Source organism: Motacilla alba, chromosome 15 (assembly GCF_015832195.1).
Source record: "Motacilla alba alba isolate MOTALB_02 chromosome 15, Motacilla_alba_V1.0_pri, whole genome shotgun sequence".
NCBI lineage: Eukaryota > Metazoa > Chordata > Aves > Passeriformes > Motacillidae > Motacilla > Motacilla alba.
The window spans coordinates 1,421,918-1,435,205 of NC_052030.1; the positions used below are offsets into that span (position 1 = coordinate 1,421,918).

Genomic DNA, 13,288 nt, shown 5'->3' on the forward strand with positions numbered 1-13,288 from the left:
TCCGCCGCCGCTTCCCGGGGCCGGGGCCGAGGATGCTCCGGCTGCCGGCGGCGGCGGGGGGGCGGCGGGTGCGCGGCGGGGGCTGAACCGCGGCGGCAGCGAGCCCCGGCCTGCCCGGGACACTTGGCGGGGAGGAAGAAGAGGAGGAGGAAGAGGGAGGAGGAAGACGAAGAGGCCGCCTTCAGCCTCGGCCCCGCCATGCCGGGCCCCACCGGGGAGCGTGGCCCGGTGGCAGCGGCTCCCCGGGGGCTGTGAGCGGCCCGGGGCCGGCGGAAGGGGGGCCCCGGGAAGAGGTGGGGGGGGCTCCGGGCGCAGGGGGAGCCCCGAGCGGCATGGCCAGCCCCGTCCCCCCCGCCGCCGCCGCTTCCACCGGGATTTAACCGGGGCTTGGATGCTTTCACCTCCCGTTTCCACTTCGGGAGGGCATGTGCGCGGGGGAAGCGGGCCGCCCCCAGCGGAGCCCCCCCGCGCCCTGACTGCACGGTGAGGGGCTCGGCCGCCAGCCCCGTCCCGCCGCCGGCCCCGGAGGACGGGGAGCGCCCGCCCGCCCCGGCCCCCCCTGGCCGGTGGGTACCGGGCGGGGGGCGGCGGGCACCGGCAACTTGTGCTTAGCGTCCGGCGGTGCCGACCGGGGGGAGCCCCCCCTCTACCCGACGAGATTTGGGTTTAAACTTTGGGTTTTGGGGAGCCCCGAAGATGCCTTTCCACCCGGTGACGGCGGCGTTGATGTACCGGGGGATCTACACCGTCCCCAACATCCTCGCCGAGCAGCGCCCCGTGGAGATTCCCGAGGATGAGCTGGAGGGTGAGCGGGTTCGGGGGGCTGCGGGGGCTGCCTGGGATCGGGGGCATGAGGGGGACATCCCATGGGATTGCGGGCTGAGGAGGTTTGGGGGACCGGGCAGTCCATCCCGTGGGATGCGGCTGTGCGGGATCGGGGTGCGCGTTCCCCCGGCGCCGTGGGGAGGCTGAGGGCGAGCGGGATGCGGATGGATGGAGAAGGAGGAGGAGGAGAAGGAGGAGGGGAAGGAGGAAAGCTGAAGCGGGGAGGCGGGCGGGGGTCCCGGGCCCCCGCTTGTGGCAATATGACACAGCAGGGACCGGCGATAGTGGCGGGGGGCCGGTTTTCCCTCCGCGGCGCGGCGGGGTCACCCCCTCCCCGCTGTCATAATATGACAGTGGCTGGTGGCGCGGGGGACCCGAGGGGTGGCTGTCACCCGTGCCGCCCCCCGGGTCACGGCAGCTCCACGCAGTCCCGGTGTCACCGGACTCCGGCCGGGAGGAGCGGCCGGCGGGGCTCTGCCCACCCGTGCGATGAGAGGGGCCGAGCTCAGCTCGCTGCCACCAGAATGGCTTTTTCCACCCCAAAAGTTTGCCGGGGCGGCGGGACGGGCACTGGCGGTGCCCGGCTTTGGGGTGTCCCCGGGGAGCCCGGGGGAAAGGGGTGCAGCACCCCCGGCTCCAGACCCGACACCGGGGGGAAACTGAGCCACGGGGGGTGACCGCACACACGTCCCCACTCTGCCTGGGGAGAGCACCCTTGGCCCAGCGCCAAACCTGCAGCCCTCGGCATGCCCGTGGGGAAACTGAGGCAGGGAGCCATGGGGCTGGGGCTGAGGGGAACCCCAAAATCCATTTGGGAGCCCCGAGCAGGCGCTCACACCAGTGTGCAAGGGCTGTGTGTGTGTGTGTGTGTGCAGCTCTGCAGGGTGTCCGTGTGCGCTGACGTGCCTGTCACAGCCTCACTGCAGGGGCTGTGTGTGTGCACAAGCACGGCACACACACCCCCTTCGCACCGTGCTGCGGGTGTGCTCACACATCTGCGTGCTCACACATCTGTATGCACATGCACAGCCTCGCTGCAGGGTGGCTCCGTGTGTGTGGCTGTGCCAGTGTCACTGTGTCACTGCGTGTGTGGCTGTGCCAGTGCCTGTGGCTGGGCCCGTGTTTGTGCCACTGCAGCACGTGCGTGTGCCCATGCACAGGCTGGCCGCAGGAGGTGTTTGTGTGAGTGTGCACACACGCAGCGTCACGGCAGGACGGGCTCGTACGCACAGCCCTGCTGCAGAGGGTGTTTGTGTGCCTGTGCCCGAGCACGGCATCGCTGCAACGTGCTGGGGCGCGCGTGTGTGTGTGCAAACACCAGCGCAGCTTTGCTGCAACGGGGCTGTGTCTGTGTGCAGCACGAGTGCAGCTGTGCACGGTGTTGGTGCGTCTGCGTGCGCAAGGGCAGCATCGCCGTGACGTGCAGGTCCATGCGTGTGCACACGCAAGTGCAGCACCACTGCAAGGGGGTGTGGGTGTGCAGGCACAGGGATGTCACTGCAGGGGGGCGGTGTGTGTCTCTGTGTGTGTGTACATGCACAAATGCAGCTGTGCCAGGTGTTGGTGTGCGCACACACAGGTGCAGCACCCCTGCATTGTGGTTGTGCACGTCCATGTGTGTGCACAAGTGCAGCACCACTGCAAGGAACGTGCGTGTGTACATGCACCAGTACCTCAGTGCAAGGTGTTTGTGTGTTTGTGCACACACATAGGTGCATCACTGCGGGGTGTTGGGGTGTGCAGGCACAGGTACAGCATCACTGCAGGGTGTTGGGGTGTGCACACACAGGTACAGCATCACTGCGGGGTGTTGGGGTGTGGAGGCACAGGTACAGCATCACTGCGGGGTGTTGGGGTGTGCACGCACAGGTACAGCATCACTGCGGGGTGTTGGGGTGTGCACGCACAGGTACAGCATCACTGCGGGGTGTTGGGGTGTGCAGGCACAGGTACAGCATCGCTGTGGGGTGTTGGGGTGTGCACACACAGGTACAGCATCACTGCGGGGTGTTGGGGTGTGCAGGCACAGGTACAGCATCGCTGTGGGGTGTTGGGGTGTGCACACACAGGTACAGCATCACTGCGGGGTGTTGGGGTGTGCAGGCACAGGTACAGCATCGCTGTGGGGTGTTGGGGTGTGCACACACAGGTACAGCATCACTGCGGGGTGTTGGGGTGTGCACGCACAGGTACAGCATCGCTGTGGGGTGTTGGGGTGTGCACACACAGGTACAGCATCACTGCGGGGTGTTGGGGTGTGCACGCACAGGTACAGCATCACTGCGGGGTGTTGGGGTGTGCACGCACAGGTACAGCATCACTGTGGGGTGTTGGGGTGTGCTGCATCCATGCAATGCACGTCCCTGCACGGGGGCTGTGAGTGCACCCGCGTGTGTGTGTGCACGAGCACATTGCTCCAAGGTGCTGGGGTGTGTTTGCACACTCACACACATCACTGCAATGTGTGTGTGTGCACACAGGTACAGCATCACTGTGACATGTTCTGGCTGTGTCCGTGTGTGTGCATGCAGTGTCAGTGCAAGGGGTGTGTGTCTGTGTGTGTGTGTTTGTGTGTGTTCGTGTTTGTGTTCATGTGTGTGTCTGTGTGTGTGTTTGTGTGTGTTTGTGTGTGTTTGTGTGTGTATTTGTGTGTGTTTGTGTGTGTGTTTGTGTGTGTTTGTGTCTGTGTTTGTGTGTCTGTGTTTGTGTGTGTTTGTGTCTGTGTTTGTCTGTGTGTGTTTGTGTGTGTGTTTGTGTGTCTGTGTGTGTGTTTGTGTGTGTGTTCGTGTGTGTGTGTGTTTGTTTGTGTCTGTGTGTGTGTCTGTGTTTGTGTGTCTGTGTTTGTGTGTGTTTGTGTGTGTTTGTGTGTGTGTCTGTGTGTGTCTGTGTGTGTGTGTTTGTGTGTGTCTGTATGTGTTTGTGTGTCTGTGTTTGTGTCTGTGTGTTTGTGTCTGTGTGTCTGTGTGTGTGTGTTTGTGTGTGTTTGTGTGTCTGTGTGTGTGTGTTTGTGTGTCTTTGTGTGTGTGTGTGTGTGTGTTCGTGTGTGTTCGTGTGTGTTTGCACACCCAGGCAGGTCCCTGCAAGGTGTTGGTGTGTGACACCAGCACAGCATCAGCATAAGGAATGTGTGTGTGTGTAGGTCTGTGTGTTTGTGTGTGTGTGTGTGTGTCTGTGTCTGCCCGTGTGTCTGTCTGTGTGTCTGTGCCTGTGTGGCTGTCCATGTGCCTGTGTCTGTCTGTGGGTGTGTCCATGTGTCTGTCTGTGTCTGTCCGTGTGTCTGTGCTCACACCCCTCCGTGGTGTCCGTGTGCCCGCTCCCCGTGTCCCTGGGCTGTTGTCCCAGTTCACCCAGTCCCCGGGGTCCCAGTGTCGTGTCCCCCCCTCCCTCAGCACCCACCTGTGGCAGCGGGGACCGATGGCACTGCTGGGAGCCCCAGGGGGATCCCACAAGGCGCCAGACACCGCCGGGCCCCCACATCCTCCTGTCCCCCTGGTTTGGGGACACCGGTGACATCCTGACACGGCTTCACACTGGGGCTGAGCAGACTCGGGGCCCTGCTGGGGCAGGGGGTGCTCGGTGGGGAGCCGGGACCCCACTCTGGCCACTGTCAGGACATGTCCTTGCCTGTCCCCAGCACCCTGAGCCATCTGATGAGGAGCCACCATGGAGCTCTTCGGGATGAGCATCCTTGAAGGATGAATTTTGGGGGTGCCTGGAGTGTAGCGAGGCCCCCCAGGAGCACAGGGAGAAGCTGGAGGATCTCCCTGCCCAGACAGGGACACTGGCCATGGAGAAGCTCAGACTGACAGGCCAAAATCCCACAAAACTCCCCCAAAACACCCTGAAGACGTCACTGATGTGACACCATCCAGGCAGGGATGTTCCCAAGCACTTGGGGTCAGTATTGTCACCCATTATGGGTTTTTTCCCCCAAACCCAAAGTTCCCAGCCCATTTCTCCTGCTTGGATCCTCCAGCACGAATCCCCCTGGCAGCCACATGGAGAAGGAAGAGGCACCAACATCCTGGCCTGGCTTCCCACTGTCCCCCAGCACAAATTCCCTGGTCCTTCTTTTCCATCAGCCTGCTTCCAGCTTTGCACATCAGGTGCCATCAAAAAGCCAGAAACTGCCCCAAAAAGGAGCAGAGTCCTGAGTGCAGCAGGAGGTGGGGTGGAGTCAAGGGACTCAGGCCATGCCTCAGTTTCCCCGCAGCACCTCCCTGCCACCCTGCAGGGATCTTCCCCCACATCCCAGGGTTCCTTTTGAGCCAGAAACCCCAAAACCCCACTTCCATCCTCCTCTGCACCAGACGGGGCTGAGCACTGCGGCAATTTCATCAAGATTTGGGATTTTTTTGGGGTGAGGTGTGGCACAGCTCTATCACCCACTCCTGGATCCCAGGAGGGGGGCACAGACCCTCCCTAAGACCATGGGATGGGCACAATGCCACCCCGTGATCCCGGGATGGGGACGGTCCCCAGCCCCCGTGGATCCTCAGGAATGCTCCCGGCTGGGTGCTGCAGCAGCGGGGATGCCCCCAGCGGCAGTGCCCACCTGGTGGCACCCCGGGCTCAGGCACACCCAGGGATGCGATTCCAGGGCAGAGCGCCGCAGTGTCGGCTGCGGCAGCAGCAAGGGCTGGGTGACTGGAATTGGGGCAAACATTTGGGGTCTGTTGGGCAGGTGGGACCCTGCTGGGGAGGCCGGGGGCTGCACGCTGGCCGGGGGGGCAGGTGGGATCCCCAGAGGGGTTCTGTAGGTGCTGGAGCGGGAAGCTCAGCTGGACTCACTGCTGCTCCCCCCACAGAGATCCGGGAAGCCTTCAAGGTGTTCGACCGCGATGGCAACGGGTTCATCTCCAAGCAGGAGCTGGGCACGGCCATGCGCTCCCTGGGGTACATGCCCAACGAGGTGGAGCTGGAGGTCATCATCCAGCGCCTCGACATGGACGGTAGGACGCCCTCAACCCGCCATGGGGACAGGGACGGGACCCGCAGCGGGGTGAAACACACAAGTCTCCCGTGTTTCCACCCCACATGCTGGACACGACACAGGATGTGGGATGAGCCTGACCCAGGCTCTGCCTCCCGCTGGAGCCTCCCCCTCATCCATCATCATCATCACCATCATCGATGCCACTGCAGCTTTGTTTGGGATGATTTAAGGATGCTGGATGTTTGTGGGATCGTTAAACCTGCTGGGGCCGTGCTGCCGAGGCTGGATCCCACACCCAGGGGTGGATCCTGCACCCTGGGTCGTGTCCTCAGCACCCATCACCCTCCAGCACTCGCTGCCACTGTGACCCTGTCCCCACCCCTTCCTCACCCACAGGGACCTGAAAGAGCTCCTTAATTTATTGCTTTTCCTTTTTTCCCCATTAAAAAGCCTTTCCGGCAGCGCTGCCAAGGCCCTGCTCCCCTCATTACTCATCGTTAGTGCTGCCCTGACAGCCCCATGCCAGCGTCCCCCACTGCCAGAGGACATGGCCAGAATGGCCACCAAGCACCCCCGGGGTCACAGCCACTGCCAGGCTCACAGCCACCACCAGGGTCACAGCCACCACCGGGGTCCCTGCTGGAATTCAGGGTCCAACTCTTGTTCAGAGTCCTGGACAGTGCTGGGCTTCCCCAGCCAGTACTGGGTTCTCCAAGTGACACTGGGTGTCCCCAGGTCCCAGTGGAAGGGGGCCCAAATGGCATTGGGGGTCCCCAGCAAACACTGGGGGTCCCTACCTGGCAGTGAGAGTCCCAGTCAGCACTGGGGACCTCAGCCAGTGTTGCCATCCCAGCTTGTGCTGGGGACACCGAACTTTGTTGGAGGTGCCCACCCAATGTTGGAGTCCCTGGTTAGTTTTGGGGGTCTTCAGCCAACATTTGTGGTCCCCAGCTAGCCCCAGGAGGCCTCCAGATAGCATTGAGGTCCCAGCTGGAACTGGGGTCCAGCTCATGTTCATGTCCTGGGATGATTTGCTTCCCCAGCCAGCACTGGGGTAACAGATCACATTTTGGGGGACTAGGTGGTATTAGGGTGTCCCTAGCCCACACTGGGTGTCCCCAGTTAGCCCTAGGGTCCTGGCTGGCACTGGGGACCCCATCCAATACCGGGCATCCTGGCCAAAGCTCTAAATTTGCTGGAGGTTCCCAGCTGATCTTGAGGTCCCCAAGTGGTTTTGGGGATCTGTGACCACCCATAGGGCCCTTTCTGGGAGGGGGAGTGTCCCATGTGCCCCATGGCCAGGCAGGGGGTGACAGCCAGTCCTGTGTCCCGCAGGTGACGGGCAGGTGGACTTTGAGGAGTTTGTGACATTGCTGGGGCCCAAGCTCTCCACCTCGGGCATCCCGGAGAAGTTCCACGGCACCGACTTCGACACCGTCTTCTGGAAGGTAGGGACACCCCCAGCTCCAGGGGAACCCCTGTCCCCCCGGGGAAGACAGGGACACCCCCGGTCCCCTTGGGAGGGCAGGGACATCCCTGTCCCCAGGGGAAGGCAGGGACACCCCTGTCCCCCAAGGGAAGGCAGGGACACCCCCATCCCCTCCTAGGGCATCACCCCAGAACTTGCACCAGGGAAGGCTCAGGGTCAAGGCCAAGGTTGGGGTTGGGATCAGGGACAGATTTGGGGCTAGAATTGGGGTTGGGCTGAGGGTGAAAGTCAGGCTCTGGGTCAAGGATGAGGTTTGGGTTGGTTTAACAGTCAGGATTAGGTTTAAGATTAGGGTTAGGGTCAAGCTCAGGCTCAGGCTCCAGTTTAGGGTTAGTATAATCCTTGGGGTCAGGGTCAGCACTGGTTTAGGGGTCGGGGTTAGGGCTAGGTTTAGGATCAGGGTTTGGGTTGGAGTCAGGGTTAGGATGAGGGTTGGGATCAGGTACAATGGTGGGGTCAGGATTGGGGTCAAGGTCAGGACTGGGGTCAGGGTCAGGATCAGGATGAGGTGCAGGATCAGTGTCAGGGTGCACCCCCTGAGCTCCTGTGCCCCTGTCATGAACAAATCCACATTTGGTGCCAGCACCCTCTGTGTGCCCCTCGCTCTGCTGGGGGTCACCAGGACACCAGGCCTTTCCCAGACAATTCCAGGGTGATCCACCCAAACGGCCACATCCAAAGGTTCTGGGGGACCCCGGAACCCCCTGTGCTGCCGGCCACTGGGTCACCCCGAGCCCCCCGGTCCCCGCAGTGTGACATGCAGAAGCTGACGGTGGACGAGCTGAAGCGGCTGCTGTACGACACCTTCTGCGAGCACCTGTCCATGAAGGACATCGAGAACATCATCATGACGGAGGAGGAGAGCCACATGGGCACGGCCGAGGAGTGCCCCGTCGACGTGGAGAGTGAGTGCCGGGCACCGGGAATGCCAAAAGCCGGGGGATGCCAAACCCCCCACGGGGATAGCACTGGTTACCCTCAGTACAGGAGAGTGTTTTCGGGACTGGGGTAACGCGCTGTTTGTCCCACCCCCAGCCTGCTCCAGCCAGCAGATCCGCCAGACCTGCGTGCGGAAGAGCCTCATCTGCGCCTTCGCCATCGCCTTCATCATCAGCGTGATGCTCATCGCCGCCAACCAGGTGCTGCGCAGCGGGATGAAGTAACGGGGCGCCCCCGCCGCCGGGCACCCGCAGCGACGGCGAGGAGGAGGCACCTATAAATATCTATAAATATCTCTCTGTACATCCATCTGTGGCCCAGAGACGTGACCCCCCCGGGCGGGGGGCAGCCGAGGGGACAGAGCCGCGCCGGGGCCCCGCCGTGCCGGGCGCCGCCGTCGCTGCTGCTCGCAGAGCGCGGAGACTTTGGGACCGACACCGACACACCGACCCCCCCTCGCCGGACAAAATCCGACCCGTGAGTGCATGTGACGTGCATGGAGCCCCGTGAGCCCCCTCCCGCGGCGGATCCCGTCGGATTCTCCGATCTAGCGTTAGAGCTCATATTTAGGATAAACCAAATCATCCCCTAAGCAATACACGCGCCTGAGATGGTTCCTAGAGCCGGGAGCGTTTGCATGGACTTGGCTGCCAAGGGCTGGATTCCAACCCCCCAAAGCCCCTCCCTGTCCCCGTGCCGTGCCTCGGTTTCCCCACCTGCCCGGTGCGGGGACATTCCTGACCTCCTGCTTGATGCACTTTGAGCCGACCCCCCTTGGGAAGAGCCGGAGCGACCCCGAGGCCGGGGAGCCCCGCACGCCCCGGAACCCCCCAGCCTGTATGTAGCACCCACCTGGGCACGGACTGGTTCGGATTTGGGGCCGTTTTTCATTCTTTGGAGTTTTTGGGGTGGTGTTTTTGGTTTTTGTTTCGGTTTTTGGTTTTTTTTTTTGTTTTTGTTCTTCCTGGTTGGTTGTTTCCGATCTGAAATAAAACTGGGATTTCTGAAGCGCTCTGGGCTGTGGGGGCTCCTGGAGATGCTGGGGTGGAGGGTGATGGGGTGGGGCCCTGGGAGCACACGTGGGTGCTGCTGAGTCCTCCTGGCACGGGAGGTGGGCACTGCTTGGGGGGCTGTGACCCCGAGACTCCGGGGGCTGGGGCATCCCTAAACTTTGGGGCAGTGGGACCTGGCTCCTTCCCAGCAGCTCCCACATCCCCCACCCCACACCAGCTGTGGACCCTGCTACAGCTCCTGCCTCTTCCCATGGATCCCAGTGGTTTTAGCCCCCTCTCCACATCCTGTGCCCTGATATTTCATGTTTGGTTTGATAAATGTTTCACTCCCCTTTGCCTCGACGGGGAGGATGCTCAGCCCAAGTCCCTTCCCAGAAATGCTTTCACCTGGATTAACAGTAATTCCAGCAGGAACCAGGGTCTGTCTGGGGTGCTCAGAGAGGCTCCACAGGGTCACAGTTCCTGGGCCAAGCCCCCCAGGCTGAGGGACATGGGGAATCTCACGGCCTCACATCTGTGTGCGCTGTGGGAGCCCATTCCCACCTAATGGATCGCCCTCCCCGAGCCCCCAGCGATGCATTTTTAATGACAAAGAGATTAAAGGGATAAATAAAAACAGGGGAAGTGCTTGGGGCTGGGAGAGAATCGGGCAAAGCTGCTGCTCCCCTATTATGGGGCACTTCCCACTGGGAACGGGGCTGGAGGAGCCCATGCCAGGACACTGGGGCTGGGACATCCCCACCTTCACCTCCCTGGGGCTCCCATGGGGAAAACTCAATTCCCTGCACCAGCATGGGAATTCCCATCCTGCAGCACCACAGGGGGGACACCCCATTTTTGGGATGCCAGGAGGAACTGGTGGCGTTTTATTGATTTGGGGTTTGGGTGGGGCCTTTTTTTGATCTTCTCTAATCTATCAAACAAATTGAAGCGAACGTCCAAATGAGAAATGGAAATGGGAAGTGCTCCACGGCAATGAAATCACTCCGGCTGCCTCGCAAAGTGCGGGAGGCTCTGCATCCGTAATGAAATTTCATCCATCTCCTGCAGAAAGTTTGGATTTTTTATGGACTGGCATTTCCAAAGGAGCCACGTGGGCTCAGAGACATGTGTGTATATATAAATATATATTTTTTTAACCAGGTCTATTATAGACACTGTGAATAAACATAAGAGTAGAAGAAGAAGAAGAAGAAAAAAAAGGACAATTTAATTTGCCAGAAAATACAATAATGTAAAAGAAAAAATTAGATAAAAGGAATAACGCCATCCCCCAAGCTCAGCGTTTCAAAGCTGCTCAATTAATTTTAATGGGAATCGGCAGAACGGATTTCTTGGGGCAGGTTGGGAATGGCAGCTCCCGATCCCGGAGCAGGCGGGATGCCGGAGCGGGGTCCCAGCCGCGTCCCCGCTCTGCTGCAGAGGCGACGGATCACTGCGGCTGCTGCAACAGAGATGCTCCGGGATAATTCAATTAAGGGACCGCCAGGAAAGGAAAAACAAAGGGAATGTGCCGGGAGGTGGGGGCTGCCGTGGGCGAGGGGAGGTGGGAGGGAGCAGGACCCTGCATGGGTTCCCTGGACATGGGAACAACGGAGCAAAAGTGGCAGCAACCCCAGCAGGGGTTGCAGGGCAGCGATTCCATAGCTCTGAGAAGTGTTTGGGATAGGAAGGGAAGAAGTTGGTAATGGTTGTTTCTCTCTCTTGTGCTGCAAGAATTGTGGGATGGGCTCAGCTCCACCCCTGTCTTGGTCCCATTCCCATCCCTGTCCTTGTCTCAGTCTCTTTCTCCATCCCCAACGCCATCCTCAGTCACACTCCCATCCTTATTTCCATTCCTCTCTCTGTCCCTTTCCCCTCTCCCCATCCCCACTGCTGTCCCATCCTCATCCCATCTCCATCCCATCCTCATCCCTGAGCGCTCCCCATCCCTGTCCCATCCCCACCCCTGTCCTCACGCCATCCCCATTCCCATGCTTGTTTCCATCCCCGCTCCTCTCCCCTCCCCCATCCCCATCCTTGACCCTATCTCTACCCCTATTCCAATGCTTTTGTCCGTGCCTCTCTCTGTCCTGTCCTCACCCCAGTCCACATACTGTCCCCATTCCCAGCCCTGTTCCCGTCCCCCTCTCTCCCAGCAAGAGCTGCCAGAGGACACGGGCAGAGCCCAGCGGGGCTGCGCTTGGCAGGGGCCCAGCAGCCGCTCATTTCCCTAAAAGCTTCCCGATAAATTACTCCAGCTCTTGCTCCAGCAAAGGCACTTTGGCTCGGGCTGCACTCACTATTGGGCAGCAGCTCCTCACCCCCACCCCGGGGACAGTGAGTCCATCCCTGCAGCATCCCTTGGGATCGGGTACCAGCTATCCCTGTGGGAAGGAGCCACAGCCCTGTTCTGCTTTGGAGTCCTCCTCCCGCAGCCTTTTCCCATGGATGAGCTCACAGAGGCTGTCCCCCACCCCGGTGATCCATGGCACTGTCACCTCCTGCCACCGCTGCAACACACACCCCACACACCCTGCAATTCCCAGCCTCCTCCCACCCTGGGAGTTACAAGCTCCGTGAATCCACGACATCCTGCGGGTGATGCCGGGCTCTGCCCGTCGGCCACGCATCCTGCAGTTTTTGTGGGAAAACCCCAACTTTAATGAACTCCCCTTGGCAGCCCCTCTCACCTCCCGCTGGACAGGCTGGAGCTCAGCAGGGAATGCTCCTGCTCTTGCCTTTCATCCTTTATTGGGAATTTCTGCTCCCAGAGCAGTTCAACTCCCTGGGAGCAAGGAAGAGCATGGAAAGGCTGTGGCTGTTGTGTTTTACACTGGAATTTTCATTTACAGTTGTGTTCCAGAGCTTGCCCAGAGAACTCTATCTAATTTAAGCTACATCTGGGGAGCCCTGAAGTTTGGAAGTGTTGGGTAAAACAACCCCTCCAGGATCAGCTGGAAAACCCACCAGGACTGGAGCACACGGAGCAGGGACAGACCTGGGGGCTGATCAAAGCACAGCCCCAGTCAATGTGAGGAACAGGGAAGGATTTGGATGTTGACTGAGGAAAAAATCCATGGAAAAGACTGGAGTGGGAGTTCCTTGATCTGCTGGTGCTAGTAGCCTCGGAAGGCATCCAGGAGCGTGTCCTGGCTGCCACCAGCAGAGCAGCCACAGTCCCCCACAGTCAGTGGAGCCCCTCAACACTCCCCAGGACTCTTCCTCTACCCCAGGCTGGGGCACAGGGATGCACATGCAAGCTTGGAGAGAGCAGGCCCAGCTCCCACTCTGGAGCATCCCACAGTCCCTGCGGAGTCCTTACTTCCCTTTTCCTTGGGGACAGGGTTCCCTTACTCCAGGGACTCCCACCCATTCCCAAAGAGGAGCCAGCTGGGTGCCCTTATTAATCCACCTGTCCTGCAGGTGGAAGTGAGGACAGGACACGGGGCTGATCCTGCATCCTCCAAGCCCAAGCCCTGTGCTCCTGCTCTCCAGCAAGCCCAGGGCTCCTGCCTGGAAGGATAAAAAACATTTTCTAGTTGGACCTAGAACTCACCCAGGCTGCAGCCAAGGCTGTTTCCAGGCTGCTGTCACATCCAGTCCCTGCTCCTGTCAGCCACATCCCAGGACGGGGCTGACGCTCCTGTGACAATTTGCCATCACGTCCTGAGATGGGAGCCCTGCCCTGCTGGAGCAATCCAGGCAGGATTTGGCCACAGGCAGCTGGCTCCTGCCTGTGCTCTTCATGAATCTGGACCCACCACCTCCCTGCCCAGCCAAACCTGGAATGCTCTGGCAGTGGGCACAGCCCTCCTGGACAAATCCACTGCCAGAGCTGCCTCCCGGGATGCTGCTGGACAGGATCCCCCCTTGCCCCTGGAGCTGCAGCACCCCGCTCCCTTCCTGAGACAGCCAAGGGCCTCCCTCACCCCACGCTTTACCAGCAAGGAGAGGTGACCCAAACTCTCACTGTGGAGCAACCTCGGGATATTTCCCCTCCTTGCCCCTCATCTGCAGCACAGCAGGAGCAGGGCTGAGGGAAGCTCCCCAGGCTCTCCATTGGGAGCTCCAGCCCCTGGACCCAGGCAGGGTCACACCCCGAAT

The 13,288-nt window shown here is 60.6% G+C and overlaps 1 protein-coding gene across 1 annotated transcript; it reads left to right on the top strand.

The window, feature by feature from the left end:
• Positions 1–602: 602 nt before the first annotated feature.
• CABP7 (calcium binding protein 7) lies at positions 603–9,201 on the top strand. The gene is made up of 5 exons (XM_038152943.1): positions 603–805; positions 5,634–5,777; positions 7,097–7,209; positions 8,002–8,155; positions 8,286–9,201. The coding sequence occupies exons 1-5, from the start codon at positions 697–699 to the stop codon at positions 8,411–8,413; spliced, it is 648 nt and encodes a 215-aa protein (XP_038008871.1). The 5' UTR covers positions 603–696; the 3' UTR covers positions 8,414–9,201.
• Positions 9,202–13,288: the final 4,087 nt, after the last annotated feature.